Below are 14,847 nucleotides of genomic sequence, written 5' to 3'. Positions count from 1 at the left end.
TGACATGACAAATGTTCTCGAGTAATAGACGTCAAGTCTGTCTTAGTCAGGCTGGCCCAAGCTTCTTCACAGGACGGGCTCAGGGTGCACAGAGAGAGAACAAGACAGAGACACAGACACAGGGACAGACAGAAAAAAAAGAGAAGGAGCTGCAGAACCTCTGGGGCCTAGACTTGGAACCCCTACAACCTAACTTCTCCCACATTCTTTCGGTCAAAGCAAATCCCAGCCCAGCCAAATTCAAGTGAGTGAAGACGCTCCGCTTCCTCGTGGGAGAAGTAGCAAAGTCACATGGCAGAGACATGGGCACAGGGAGAGGTAAAGCAATTGTGGTGTTTTTCTCCAGTCTAACACAAAAGGCTTGGACGCGGGCGGGTGTTTACACAATAGCAATACACGATTCTCTAGCTTCTAAGATTTCTGCACAACCCACTCACCATCCGTCATCCCATGGCTGTGGTTTGGGGTGGGAACCACTATTTTCTGACTTAAAGCTAGTCTCCAGGGACAATAAGCCCCTTTCTCCAAGACGTTTTCTACTTTTCCTTTCAAAACCCTCCCAAAGCCTCAAGGCAGCCGACATTAACTATATAGCTCTTATTCAAACTGCTACTGTCCCAAGAGAAATACCCTCTGTCAAACTTCTAAATCATTGAATTCTTTTTGTAACATACAAAATATGGGATCTATGTATATGCTTCAAGTAATACCTGGGAATTAGGGGAAACATTTTTCCCCCTAAAACTTGAAATGTTGAGCAAAGTATGGAATACCACAATGATCCCTCCCCAACCATAAACATCCTCTACCCCCAACCCTAATTTCTATAGCCAATTTCAACTTTATATTCCTTTTCTAGGGATGATAGTCCTGCTTCCAATGTGTACAAATTGGGACACACTCTTTTTTCAGGAAAATCAGAGAAGGGAGCATCTGGGGATTGAAAGTTAATAAAAAGAGAGGCTGTAGTAGAGAAAAGGGAACAGGACTTTGGTCAATGAGGTTTTGGGAAAAATGAAGCTGAAGGAATGAAAACCCAGAACTTACAAGTGCACCCTTGTATCGGCTTAGAGGGCAGAGAGTCGAGAGGTGTTCAGGAGGCTCTGATCCGCAGTATTGCAGCTGCTCTCTGAAGGGGGAAGAGACCGAGAAGAACAGAACTTGTTTCTGATGAGAAAACCAGAAATGCCCTGAAACGTGAATGGAAAATGGGCACGGTAGGGTGGGGAGCCTCTTAGACAAACAAGCATTATCTTCAATGAAACAAAGCATTTTATAAACATCACAGGGGAAGAACTGAAGATACCTGAATTTGTGGCTCTATTTTGGTGAAAGGAAAATAATCACAAGAGTTTTGTGGGTTCCTTTGCTTTACAGGTTCACTGAGTGGTCTAACCATTTTTCCCCTCCAAGATGGTAAGTTCTTCAACTCTGGCTTTTTCTACTACAGGGTTTTTGTAGGGAAGAGGGCAGTAGTCCATCTAATTAAACCAGTGTGGCAAATGCCCTTGACTCAAGGATGGTGGCTGGAAACTCCTCCCAAATAAAAAGAAGGAATGGTTTGGCTAATTGCCTGCTTTAGGAGTTAAAGACCCCAAATTCACTATCACCATCACCAAGTTATACTGTATATAGTCTATAGAGTGAGGTAGGTAGATGTATCCTGAAAGCTTTCCAGTGCGCAGCTTGACCTCTCGCACACTGCAATCTTGGTTAATCCTCAAGCACGGATTAACCGGAAAAGGCTTTTGCAAGGACAGAGATCCGGATGGATTTGAGAGTGAGACCAGTTAACATCCCAGTGCACTGACTAGTGGTTCACTGGGCTTTCAGCGGCTCCAGAGGCAGTGACCAGTTTAACCACCTCGTGACCAGCCCACCTGTAGTCACAACCATCACGCAGTACTTCTCCAGGGCCCCTTATAAGGTTGGGGAACGGCAGAGGAAACTTCTGCCCACATCGAGGGGCCTGATCTGATTTGTACTTACCCACCTAGGGACCCGAAGACTCAGGGCTGCCCTGCCTCTGTCCCCGGCTAGCCGCCTGGGATAAACCAGCAGGGAGTCGGCGCCCCCAGGGCTCCCGAAGTGGGTTCTGGGGCCGGAAGCCTCCCCTCCACCAGGCCGCGGCAGGGCAAGGGGCGGCGGCGCGGAGGATGCACCCGGGGGCCCTGGGGCTGTCCGCCCCGCTGCTGGCGGCCGAGCAGAGCGCGCGTGAGTGCGGGGCGGCCCCAGGCTGGGCGCCTGCCCCGCTCACCCCTCCAGCCCCCCGACCCATCCGGACGCCCGGGACGCACGGGCCGCTTCTGCCGCGGAGGGCAGCCTGCCCCGGACGGCGCTAGGCTCTGGGCGCCCGTGCGTGCACGGTGGCACCCCGCCCGCCCTCCCCGTCCTCGGTGGGTCCCCGCGGGTGCACGGTCCTCTCCTGGAGCCTGGGCACGTGTATTCCCGCCCTTCCCTCCGGAAAGGCCTCCTGGACGCAGCCGATGGCCGCGGTGCGAGCTGCGCACCCCCACCCCCACCTCCACCCCCACGCCCCGGCCTGCCCGGGGGTCTCGGCGGCGGGGGAGGCGGCCGCGTGGCCCTGGAGGACTTTGAATCCGCTGCGGGCTTCAGGACTGGGCCAGACGGCTTGCTGGGGGAGCTCGTCCTGGCCCAGCAAGATGGCAACACTGGTTAGCGCCTTTCTGCTTTGAACTTGTAACTCTTTCTGTGGGGAGGAGGAGGCCTCCGCCCACTTGCGCCGGGCTCCCTGCTGATGGGTCTGTCTCAGCGGAGTCCCTGGGGAGGGGTGGGGGTTTAATGAGGTCCCAGCCTCAAGACCTCCAGGGCCCCGCGCCCCTCCCAGCACGCACGTACTTGGGGACCCCCGGCAGGCGGCGGCTGTCAACTTTACCCCTATGGGCAACTTGCTGCCTCGGGGTTGGTGGAATCTCCAGTTTGCAAGACTGTCCCTGTGGGTCCCACTGGGGCGTCCCCGCAGCGCGATTTCAGTGGCGCCCTGCGCCAGAGCTTCACCCAGGAGGAGGCCGAGGGAGCGAGGGAGGTCTGCTCCAAATCTCCCTGGTCCAGCGCCCAGACAGGCTGGCCTCCGGCAACACAGGAGCCCCGTGTCAGTATTCACCCCAGGTGCTCCCGGAGACGTTGTGCCCACTTTTCCTCTCACCGGAGAACCAACTGCGGCCTCAGCATTGCTGGGCCTAGGCAGGGTGGTGACTCCTCCAAAGACTTTTTTGTGCCGGAAACCCTGGTTTACCTTGGCGGGTAGAGGGGGTGGGGAGCAGAAAGCCCAGGTGGTTAGGACTCCCAACAGAGCCAGTCCATTCCCTGGCCCCTCGGTCCCGCCCTGCAGGGTTCCTATCTGGCCCCGGGGGGAATGCTGCGTTTCCACTACAATTCGCAGCTTTGTGTGCCCATAAATCCATTTTAAACTTAAATATTGCAAAACCCAAGGAATGATCACATAAAACGACTAGAGTGAATTTGTGCACCTACTGGTGCTGAACAGACACAAGCCCCCCTCCCCCCCACTGTCACTGATTGGGAGTACAGACCCTCACCTAGATTTGTCCCTTTCCTCTATGTTACTTTACCCTAGCATCCTCAAAAATTAAAAAATAAATCCCCAGAGAGGAGGATTAGCATTTTTTAAATGCACATACCAGGTGCCAAGTAGTTTTTGTGCATGCTGTCCTATGCAAGCCAACAGCCCCTCTCTGTGACCATGAGCCTGGCACCTTCATCCCTCCACAGGCCTGTCTAGAATGCGAGCTGGCCGTGCCTGCTCCAGGACTGGGTCCAGCAGGGAGCCCTGCCCGTGCTGAGGATGCGGGGTTGGAGGGGCCCTCACTCTCCCCTCCAGCCTTGCACTCACCCTCTCGCCTTTCCTCTTTTATCCCGCAGGCCTCTACTCCACGGTCTACGACTTCACCCCAGGACAGCTCCTCTGGGGGTGGCTGGCCCTTTCTGTGCTACTACCTGGCTTCCTGGTCCAGGGCCTGAGCGATCTGTGGTTCTGGGCAGATGGACACCAAGGTCATTGTTTGCTGGCCGTACTAATTCCCGCTCCTTCAGCTTGGCCTGTGGAAGCGGTAGGAACAAGCAGCCTCCTTTCACCCGTGGAGAGGGATTTCTTAAGTGCAGTAGGAGCCTATGCATTCTATCCTAGGGTCATAAAAGTTCAAGGTTGGAAGGATGCTCAAAGCCACCACTTTGAACCCCTGCTCTGATAGGCATCCCCTCTTCCAGCCTGCACTTCCTTGAGCGTCTCTAACATCAGGAAGCTCCTTCCAGAGGCAGCTGTGACCCTTCAAAAGCAGTGTGTGTGTGTGTGTCTTTGGCCAAATTCCGTCTTGCTCTTGTTTAATTTGTTGGTCAAGGCTTTGGAGCCGTAGAAAGGGCCTCACTTAAGGCAGTTGCATTTAAACCCCTGCTACCTTAGTTGAAGAAGGTGGCATAGATTTAGCCACAGACTAGGCCGTGGAGCTGGCCTGGTGACATTGGGCTCAAGGCTTTATTTCAGGACAAAGCCATTTGAGAGCCAGGCCCAGGTTTTTTTTTTTTTTTTCCATACACAAAGCAGCCTCGATGGGCCTGGTGCCCAGGAGCCTTACCTGTGGTTGCCCTCTGCAGGTAAGATACTGGTTTCACTGGGAGTACTTGGATACCTGGAGTGTCAGGAGAGACCTGTCTGTGAGCTTATGTAAATGGCAAATTTCAGCTCTTAGCCACCTCATAATCCCCTAGGTCCCAGGAATAAAAAAAAAAGGGAAGAAAAGTTTGGTGATTATATCAGTGAAGCCATGCAGCTCACATGTGTGTTAAGTCCTAAAGGCCGAGGATTGGAAGGGTGTTCAGGAAGTCAGTGCAAGTTTGAGCTTGCTGCTGGCTGTTCTTGGTGGTTTATGCCTTCAGGATTCAAGGCCCTCCTGGGCACCATCTACCATAGTAGAGATGTTCAGCCCCTTCCCTCAGCCCAGCCTAGGAGGAAACCCATTAAGGGCTGGGGTGCCCTGTATGTGACCTTGAGGACAGATAACCAAACATGTGATAACTCAGAAGGAGAGTTCAGTGAATGCCAGTCACTTGAGAGAAGCTTCCAGAATAACTGCCCGATAAGTCTGCCTTCTGGGGCTCTGTGAGGACCCTCAGGCCCATCCAGTCCAGTGCCTTCTGCAGGGACGGGGCTGTGTCAGGCCCACAATGCATCTGTATTCATGCTGCTGGTGTCCACCTGTGGCTCCACATTCTTTGCTTCTCCATGCTCCCTCAAAGTTTCGTAAGCGGTGGTATGAGTTTCTGGTATGTATTAACACTAAGATGGATAGGGAAGAGAGTCATGAAAATTAGGCCTCAAGAAGAACAGCTAGTCAGCTATGTCTCTTTCTATTTTAAAAAATAAGGGGAACTAAAAAAAAACATAATTTAAAAGGAAAAAAAAGATATGAGAAAAGTCAGGAAGGGGAACAATAGGTCAGAAAACAGGATAAAGTGAAAACATACAGTTGTTCACGGTGAGCCACACATTTGGCTCTAAGTTTTTTTTTAATTCATATTATTAGTTTCAGAGGTAGAGTTTAGTGATTCTTCAGTTGCATATAACACCCTTTGCTCATCACATCAAGTGCTCTCCTTAATGCCCATCACCCGGTTACCCCATCCCCAAAGCACAGCAAAGGAAACAGTTGACAAAAACAAAAGACAACCGACAGAATGGGAGAAGATATTTGCAAATGACACATCAGATGAAGGGCTAGTATCCAAAATCTACAGAGAACTTATCAAACTCAACACCCAAAGAACAAAGAATCCAATCAAGAAATGGGCAGAAGACATGAACAGACATTTTTCCAAAGAAGACATACAAATGGCCAATGGACACATGAAAAAATGCTCAGCATCACTCCTCATCAGGGAAATACAAATCAAAACCACAATGAGATACCACTTCACACCAGTCAGAATGGCTAAAATCAACAGCACAAGAAACAACAGATGTTGGCAAGGATGTGGAGAAAGGGGAACCCTCCTACACTGTTGGTGGGAACGCAAGCTGGTGCAGCCACTCTGGAAAACAGTATGGAGGTTCCTCAAAAAGTTAAACAGAATTACCATGTGATCCAGCAATTCCACTTCTGGGTATGTACCTAAAGGAATTGAAAACAAGGTTGGGAAAAGATACTTATACATCCGTGTCCACGGCAGCAGCATTCACAATAGCTAAAAATGTGAAGCAAAGCAAGCAAAGCAAATCAACAGATGAATGGATGAGAAAAATGTGGCCTATGCACACAATGGAGTATTAATTAGTCTTTAAAAAGAAGGAAATTCTACAACATGGATGAATCTTGAGGACTTTAGGCTAAGTAAAATCAGCCAGTCCCACAAGGGCAAATATTGTATAATCCAGTTACACGAGGTTCTTAGTCAACAGAAAGTAGAACAGTGATGCAGGGGGTTCAGGAGTTAATGTTTAATGGGTGCAGAATGTCAGTTTTACAAGATAAAAAGAATTGTGGGGATGGTTGCACACCATTATGAATTACTACAAATTATTAATAATCTGTTGTAGCATTGGTTTAAATTATGTTAATTTAATAAATTATCAATACCACTGAACTGTACACTTAAAATTGTTAAGATGGCAAATTTTAGGTTATCTGTATTTTATCACAATAAAAAAAAAAAAGATTAAAAAAAGAATCAGCCATAGCCCAAAACCTTGAGCTGTTCACTATCTCAGGTTCAACATCACCAAAAAGCATGAAGATGGAGGGCAGTACGCATCTTCTTCAAGCTGTGGGCCTGTGATAGACTGTTCTAGATGAAGTGGGTACGTATGGCTTCTTACTTAAGCTGTTAGGACAAACCAGAGCTTGCTGAGAAACTTCATTCCGAAGTTACGTTAATTACTGTGTTTCCGAGGGTCCGCTTGGAGCATTTGTTCCTAATGCAACTAGAAATGTTATACCCTCATCTGCGCTGCGCTGCGCTGCGCTGGGTGCGCGTTTGTTCACGCTTGGAGATGTGTGTGGCAGAAGGGCCTGGACGCACGTGATGGAGATGTGGGCTCTGAGGCCTAACCGGGGACGCAGCTGTAAGCAGGGAACTCAGAAGAACAGAGAGAAGGTGTTTGCCGTGCTGGGGGACCAGCCACGGATCACCACCGGGGACTCCTTAAAAATGCAAGACCTCAAGATGCACCGGGACCCACATCACATCACAGCAGACTTTCTCTGATTCTCCAAATGCATCTATTTAACCAGAAATTCTGGGCCTGGGGTCCCGCAAATATACTTAAACAGGGCTCCAGGTGATTAAAGTTCACGTTTGGGAACCCCATCCTGGTGCTGGAGCCCAAGCATCAGGCCTGAGGCGGTGGGGGGGGGGCCCACCAGCCTGGGCACGGGGGCGTGGCCCAGCCGGAAAACAGCTGCCCCCGCTGCAGAGGCAGAAAACCTCCCAGAGGCGGTGTGCTTGGTGAGCAGTGTGAGCGCAGGGTGAGAATTTTCTAGATGGGAGGAGTGTGGCTGGAGACAGATTAGACTGGGTCACACAGGGACTTGCAACTGGGCGAGGAGTTTGAGTTTTACCCTCCAGGCATTGGAGACCCAATGGAAAGGTTTAAACCAAGGAATAACACAGTCCAGTGAGGCCCTGGGTGGGGGTGGTGGGGACGGTAGAGACCATGGGGCACAGTGGGGAGACACCGGGGCCCAGGCAAGCAGCCAGAAATCTGGGCGGGAGCCGATGGGGACCCAGAATGAGGCATCAACCCCTGGGACAGAATTTGACGGAGATAGTGACCAGTCCTCTCCCTTCCTGCTGCCACCCCCACCTTGCCTCAGCTGTGACCCCAGTGTCCCCAACAGTTTCCAGTGATGTCATCACCTGAGTTCCTCCCTCTGTCACGGGACCCAGACACCCCATTCACAAAACCAGGTGGACTACATTCCCCCTGGCTCTTTATTTCTTAGAAACGAGACCTAAACCCCCAGCTAGACCAGAAGAGGCTCCTGCTGTCCGGCCCCTACCTCACTGTCCCCAGCATGGACCCACCATTTCAGTGGCCGCTTCCTGCCCCATCGGCCCCACATGTGCTCTCTTCAGCCCTGCTCCCGTCTGCCTGTCCAAGGTGCGTGCGCCCCTTCTTTGCTGGGAGCCCTCCCTGACCACACTGTCCTCGGGCCCCAGACTCGTTCCACCATGATCCACAGCTTGATTTGACACGATTTTCTTCCTGCTTAAACTTTTCATGAGCATATGGTTTCTCTCCCCAGCTGAGCCCCGGGCTTCTGGAGAAAGTCTTTCCTTTGCTTCCTTTCCTTCATGCCTTCTGTCTCCAGCAGGTGGCAAAAACCCAACGAAAATGCACATTGACCTAGTGAAGGCTTCAGGGAGGGTAGGAAGAGGGAGAACAGATGATTCGGGACTGGAAGGAAAGCTACCCTCCCTGATGTTTGCAGTCCTGACCTTCTCTGTTGTTGTTGTTGGGTTTTTTTCTTAACATTATGCTTGTGTCAGATCTCACAGCTTCAAAGACTCAGTAAGAAATCAGTTCACTCCAGGATTCCAAATCATGAAAAAGGAACACGCTTCCTTAAGCATCTTTCCTGGGCCCTTGGAACCATGAATAAACCCGTTTCAAAGAGGACCCCTGTCCGCTCTGGCCACAGACGTGTTGGCCAGAGATCAGAGCGAGGCTCGTAATCCGCATAGCCAGAGTCCTAGGGAGGCCCTTACGGAGGGAGCTTTTCAGGTGACTTTAAAGATGCATCTTGCTCGGATTCAGGATGAGATAAATTAAGATACCCTCCCCCATTTTTCTTAACTTGGACAAGACAGACGTTCACAGTCCCAGACGGCCTGGGTGGACACAGCTGTCCCTGCTGTGAGCAGGTGTAGTAATCACCCCTGTTCCTGCTCGTGAGGACGCCGAGGGGGGACCTGGGTGCACGAGGGAGAACTGCTGTGTGAAAACCCCAAGTCCACGGTGCCCCAGCGTGTGTGCCTGGGGAGTGGTTTCGTTTTCCCGTTTGCTACACGACTCTTCAGGTGGTAAAGGATGGGGCCCCGTGTCACCTTCCAGACAGCTTTCGTAAGCCGGGAGCATAGGCAGAAGTTTCTAGGATGGGTTGATGGGAAACACGATGACACAGGAACATTTCCAAACTTCTTTTCTTTCGTGTTGCTTCCTTTGTCTCGACTGTAGGAAGGTCGCCCAGCCAGACTGTGACACCTTCCCGTCACGCTCCAGCCCCCGTCTTGTCCCCAGGGAAGCCCCCGTTTCTTTCCTTGTTCTGCCCTGTGCCTGCCCCAGTTGCAGAGACACACAAAGTTCCACGTTCTGTGACAATGAGGACAAGAGTTTTCTCATTTCCTTATGCTCTAAAGCAAGGACAGCATGATGCCTTGCAGCACACATTTGTTGAGCCAATTAATTCCCATCCCAAGAAGTCCTGGGGTGGAAGACACAGGTCAGGGTTAGCGCCAGACCTTGCAGGGCCCAGAGCAGCCCCCAGCAAGCCTGTCTGGTCCAGGCTCCCATCCCGCCACCCCGATCCCGCCCACATGTGGGCAGAGTGGGCCTCTGGCCGGCCTTGCGGAGCAGGATCACCAGCTCAGGGGCTCTGATGCCTGGACAGGGCAGCTTGTTCTAGAATGCTGGGTGTCTGTCACTGATCGGCCAGGAAGAGGGGTGTGGGGCATCCTGTTGAAACTGTCACAGTCTCGCTCTGCACCCCGGGCCTTGCTCTTCCTCAGGCATTGGAATGCTGCGTCCACTGCTCTATCGAAAGAGTGGGAAGCCTCCTGCCGAGACCAGGTGCTGCTGCAGGAGGCTGACCTGTCTGCCCTCCGCCTTCCTGGAAGCTCTGATGCAGCCGGGGCCCCACCTGCTGCTCCAGACGCATGTTTTCCTCGCCTTGGACTTCACAGATACTGTGCCAGGTGAGAAAAGCCCACCCCCGAGCACGGACCGCCTGACTTCACAAGGGGAACACAAAGGAATGCCTGATGTAAGTAAATCCTGGCAATCGATGATTTCCCCTGTTGGGGAGAAAGAGGGCAGCCCACACTCACCAGCACAAGACGATGGTTCGAATCGGCTTTTGTTTGGGGCTGGCTGCTTTGGTGGGGGTCAGTCCATGCAGTAGAAATTGTAGATGGTCACATTACCCTGGGAACACCTTGGGAAGGGACCCCACACGGCCCCTTCGTAGGATCTGTGTGCCTGTTTCTCCTGCGTCCTCAGTCACTGGCCTGACTGGACGCAGACAGAGGCCTGAGCCTGAGAGCCTTGTGGAGACTGAGAGCAACTCTGATCCAGTGAATGTGTGTCCCACCTGCATTTTCTCCAGTGAAGGCTCTCTGTGTCTTGTTTTCTCTTGGTCACATCTTGATTCTTTCCCAGCATCCTCCTCCTCCTCCTCTCTTGTTCCGAGCATCCACATTTATGTGTGCTTACATGAAATGCATGCAAGTCATGACAGCGCTGTCCTTCTGGTCGTCCCTATGGTGGGGCCCGGCACAATTTGTGTTATTGTTTTATTGCTGTGCCTAAACCTGCTTCCTAGGGCTTGAACAGCAAAGTGCATTTGGGAGGGAATACCATGGTCAGGGCCATCTAACTGCTTCATCATTGACAGAGCTTCGACGGGAGGGCTTAGAGGATCAGGGACTCGGCCACTTTTCCTAAAGGGCGGACAAGGGAAGAGCCCCGCTCCCTTGCTGGGGAGGAGCGCCCACTGCATCATGCAGAGAAAATATCTCCCACGCGTCCTTGTTGCTTCCTATGCGTAGGCATGCGTGTCTATACACGGGGTTGTGTTATCCACCCATTCAGGTGCTTGGTTAGGGATGCCCGTGGGGAAGCCAGGTTTTATGGAGAGGTTAGGTGCCCCACAAACACCGCTGTTGTCCGCTTCCCCTCCAGGTGTGAGCACGCTGTGCTCCTGGTCCGCGCTGGCCTGGGCCCTGGTGTGCCATGCCCAATGCGTGGGCTTCATGAAGCTGGTCAGCTCCTCACGCCATGGGCCACCCTCTTCTACCAGCAGCCCTGGAGGATGGGCATGTTGGGGGTCCGTGTCCTGAGCCTGGCTCTCTTCTTCAGAGCTTACCACATCTGGGTTTTGGTTTCTGGAGGTAAGCAGGCTGTCAGGGGCTGTGTAACAAAGCACCCCAGACCTTGATGCCTTAAAACCACCTCGGTTCCGGGGGGCTCGCTGGGCACCTGGGGGGTTCTTGCCAGGGGGTGGGGGATCTCAGGTGGGTGCAGTAGGACGGCGGGTGTCTGGGTCCATAAGGAGCCTTCACTGGGCTGGCCGTACAGACGGCGTCTTTGCTCACATGCCTGGCACCCCGGGGCGCCCACTTTCTCCTCAACAGAGCAGCTGGGGCTGTGGACACGGCAGCTGGGAATTCTGAGAGAAAGCAAACAGAAGCTGTCAGTCCTCTTAAAACTGGCCTGGCCCTGGGTCAGCGTGGCTTCTGCTGTATTCTCCATGGCCAGTCCAGAGTCAGAGCCCAGAGGAATGGACTCCATCCCCCGTGAGCGTCCATGGAGGGGAGGAGCCTAGGGTGCCTCTCTTTGCAGACACACTCCCTTAGCTTAGGGAGCCCAGCCCCGACGCCCGGCCAAGTCCAGAGCACAGCTGCAATTGTGCTCACGATACACGACACAGACCGTGTTCTGTATCACGGGCTGAAATCTCTTCTGTAGACAAACAGGCATAGGGTCCTGCCTGTCCCGACCCGATACAAAATATACAGTACATACTTTGATGTCGCGCACAGCTTCTGAGAGCCCTCCATTTCTTCTGAATGCTGGCTTTTGGACCTCTTCTCTGTCTCCAATAGGGCACCTGCACTGAGCCAAGCCCCACCCCCAGCCCTCAGTCTAGACGCACACGGATGAGAGTGGTGGCCACGGGGTCTGCGTGACCCTGCAGGAGTCCTGCAGGGGTCTGGGTGTCCCTGCCAAGGAGAGGTATCTCTTCTGGACATCAGCAAATACACTCGGCAACAAGGAACAGTGTACTCATGTTTTAGGGAATAGGAGGCATTGAGAAATATTTAGACTTGAGCCTTAATACACGTGTTAGCAGAAAGGAGAAATTTTTTTAAAGAAATTGTGCTCCTAAAGAAAGATTAACTGTTTTATTCATTTAAAAAAATTCTGCTCCAACTTCAGTTAGGTATTATCCATCTTAAAATGTGGGACTAGAAATTACAGCTGGATCACATATAGCTCTTCTCTTTGGACGTGGAGGCTTGCGACTCTTGAAGCAGTGACTAAAAACATAGGGAGACGGGGGGTTCCTAACTGCCTCCTTCAACACCTCCTGAACTCGAAGGGCATCAGGAAGTGAGGTTTGCAAGATGTTACTGAAGCTAGTCTTTGTTTTTTCATCCCCACATCAGTTTACTACCCACTGTGAGGATCCAGTGAGACAATAGGGGCAAAGATAAAAGGTGTGGGTTTCCTGTCGAATCACTGGATGCTGAGTAAGGTGTGGTCAGTGCAGAGAGGACAGCTCCGAAGCCCCAGTTTCCCTGTCCCTGCCCCGCCCCCTCCCCTCCTGGACGCTGACGTCCTCGGCCTGCCTCCCTCCAGGTGCCCACGGGCTGGTGATGACCTTCTGGCTGGTGGCACAGAGGAGTGACATCGTGGACAGCATCTGCCACTGGAAGCTGTTCGATCTGCTCGTGGGGGCCGGGTACATCCTCTGCTACCTCAACTTCTGGGACAGCCCTTCCTGACATCGGATGGCCATGTGTTACATGGCAAGTGGGGATGATGGCTTTCTTTAATCCTAAATGTGCTCATTTTCTATGTACAGAGTGCATGGGTGCGTGTGTGTACTCGTGCACACACAGCTATGTAAGAAGGAACAGCTTAGTCTTAGGAAAGCTTCTAAAAGGAGCTTGGATCTTGAACAGAAATGATGACAAGCTCTGAAAATGGTACCGGGACGTCCAGTTGTTTGCACGGTGGTCACCGTAGCGAGAACTGTGTTTTGTAGACACTCTTTACGTCTGATAGCTAGCATCACAGCTCAGCTATGTTAAGTCACATACACGGTGTCCTTGTTCATCAACTCCATCATTACTGGGTTCCAGGCATGGCCCTAGACTGTGCAGAAGGCACGAAGGTGACAGGAGGCCTGTCTTCAGGCTTCTTCTAGTCCGTCAGGGGGATAAACTCCATACCCAGATAACCAAACAACAAGGCAGAATGTGGGTAAATCCTAGGAGATAAGATTGCCTGAACTCACAAGGACGGTGAGGATCACTTCCTGCAGGGCTGACCAGAGATGCTTTGGACCAGAAGGTGGAAGCCAAGCTGCGTTGCCAAGAGCGGGGGAGAGAAAAGGTAGCCGGCACTGCAGAGCACAGATTTTGGGATCAGGCAGCTTGCTTTGGGACTGTGGCTCGCCCTTCACTGTTACCAGCCCACTCGGCCGGGAACTGGAACGCTCCACACCTGTTTTTTCATCACACATTGAGAACAAGGCCTCTTGGTGTTGCTGTGACGATTATATAAGATCCACCTTCTTCCCGGGGTCCCCTGTGAAGAGTAAATAAGTAACTTGGGGCACAAGAACCAGCGCCTCATGGCCATTATTGATGATGAATGGGGGAAGAGACTTTCAGGGGAGCAGACCCTGCAGGACGGAGCCATGAGCAAATGGAAGGGGCAGGAGGGGCAGCTCCTGTCCAGGAGAGGCGGGTGGTGTGGTCACCTCCTGCTTTTAGGAGATCCCCAAATGGCTGATCAACCACAAGCCATGGGGCCCACAGACCGTGAGGATGCGTGGTGTTGGACACGTTATGGAGCCTCTGCAAGCCTCGATTTCCACGTCTGAGAACGAGGAGTAAGCGTGCCCATCTCGCTGTGCGGGAGGACGAGGAACACGCAGGGTCCGGCCCTGCTTGGGGGTGCAGCAGCTTCCAGCCCACTCCGCGCACGCAAATAAAAGGGAGTTAGTGTTTGCAGAGCAGGGTGTCCCCCTGCCAGCGTGCCTGACGAGCTGGAGGGACACGCGGAGAGGGTTTCCATTTGCCGTCTGTCACTGTCCTATCCCCAGGAGTCTGAGAGGCTGTTACGGGAGGAAGGGAAACAAAACTTTGTCCTTCCCAGCCGCTCACTCGGTCACGAGAACCCAGAGGTCAGAGCAGGTAAGTGGGAAGGAGAGAAAGTGGACCACACCGGAGTGCAGGCATGTCATACGGCCCTCGCCCGGGTGACTTACAGACTCCTTCAGGCTCCGCTCGGCCTAATGGGGTGCTGAGCGTGCTCATCGGAGCCGGGGACTCCACTCCCGGAGGTGACCTGCCACGTCCAGGGTCACCAGCCGGCCGGCGATGTTGCCCAGGCCGGGCCCTGATCCCTGGGTGTCTGGTCCAAGCCTCCTGCCAACACCCCGTAAATGGCAGGCCTGTCACGCTGTCCTTTCATGGACCTCGCCCCTCCCCAGCGGGCACCTTCCCTGGAAGACACATGAGCCCTGACCCAGAGAGAAAGTGACTCCTTTGGGGTAAATTGTGTTTTGTTGGCAAAGAGAAAGTTGTTGTTTTTCCAAAAGCCAAAAGACCACAGAGTACTTAGAAATCACTTTCTAAGGAGGATGGGCCTGGGGGCTTGGAGTAGCTCTGTTTTTTAATGGTTAATGGCTTTGCTTAAATAATGGAAACCGTGCCCCCAAGGTCAAAGCAGGAACTTCTGGACTTCCTCTTTCATTGATTCACTCAACAGAAGTATGAAGCATTTGTAGTTTTGTAGGTTCTGTGCTAGAACTTTTTCCTACTCTCCTATGACCTCTTGTTCTCGTCTTCAGGTCCTGGGAG

The 14,847-nt window shown here is 52.5% G+C and overlaps 1 protein-coding gene across 1 annotated transcript; it reads left to right on the top strand.

Moving 5' to 3' along the window:
• Window positions 1-2,156: 2,156 nt before the first annotated feature.
• Window positions 2,157-12,881, top strand: LOC102739314 (XK-related protein 5). Its single transcript, XM_031036546.2, is given in 8 exon segments — window positions 2,157-2,214; window positions 3,904-4,061; window positions 4,063-4,091; window positions 9,763-9,862; window positions 9,864-9,948; window positions 10,934-11,008; window positions 11,011-11,142; window positions 12,614-12,881. Coding segments are annotated over 8 exon segments (834 nt in total). The 3' UTR covers window positions 12,811-12,881.
• Window positions 12,882-14,847: the final 1,966 nt, after the last annotated feature.

This window comes from Leptonychotes weddellii, chromosome 2 (genome assembly GCF_054177405.1).
Source record: "Leptonychotes weddellii isolate Sample4059 chromosome 2, ASM5417740v2, whole genome shotgun sequence".
Classification (NCBI taxonomy): domain Eukaryota; kingdom Metazoa; phylum Chordata; class Mammalia; order Carnivora; family Phocidae; genus Leptonychotes; species Leptonychotes weddellii.
Note: the sequence above shows the minus strand (reverse complement) of the source record. Positions and strands in the feature narration are given on the sequence as shown.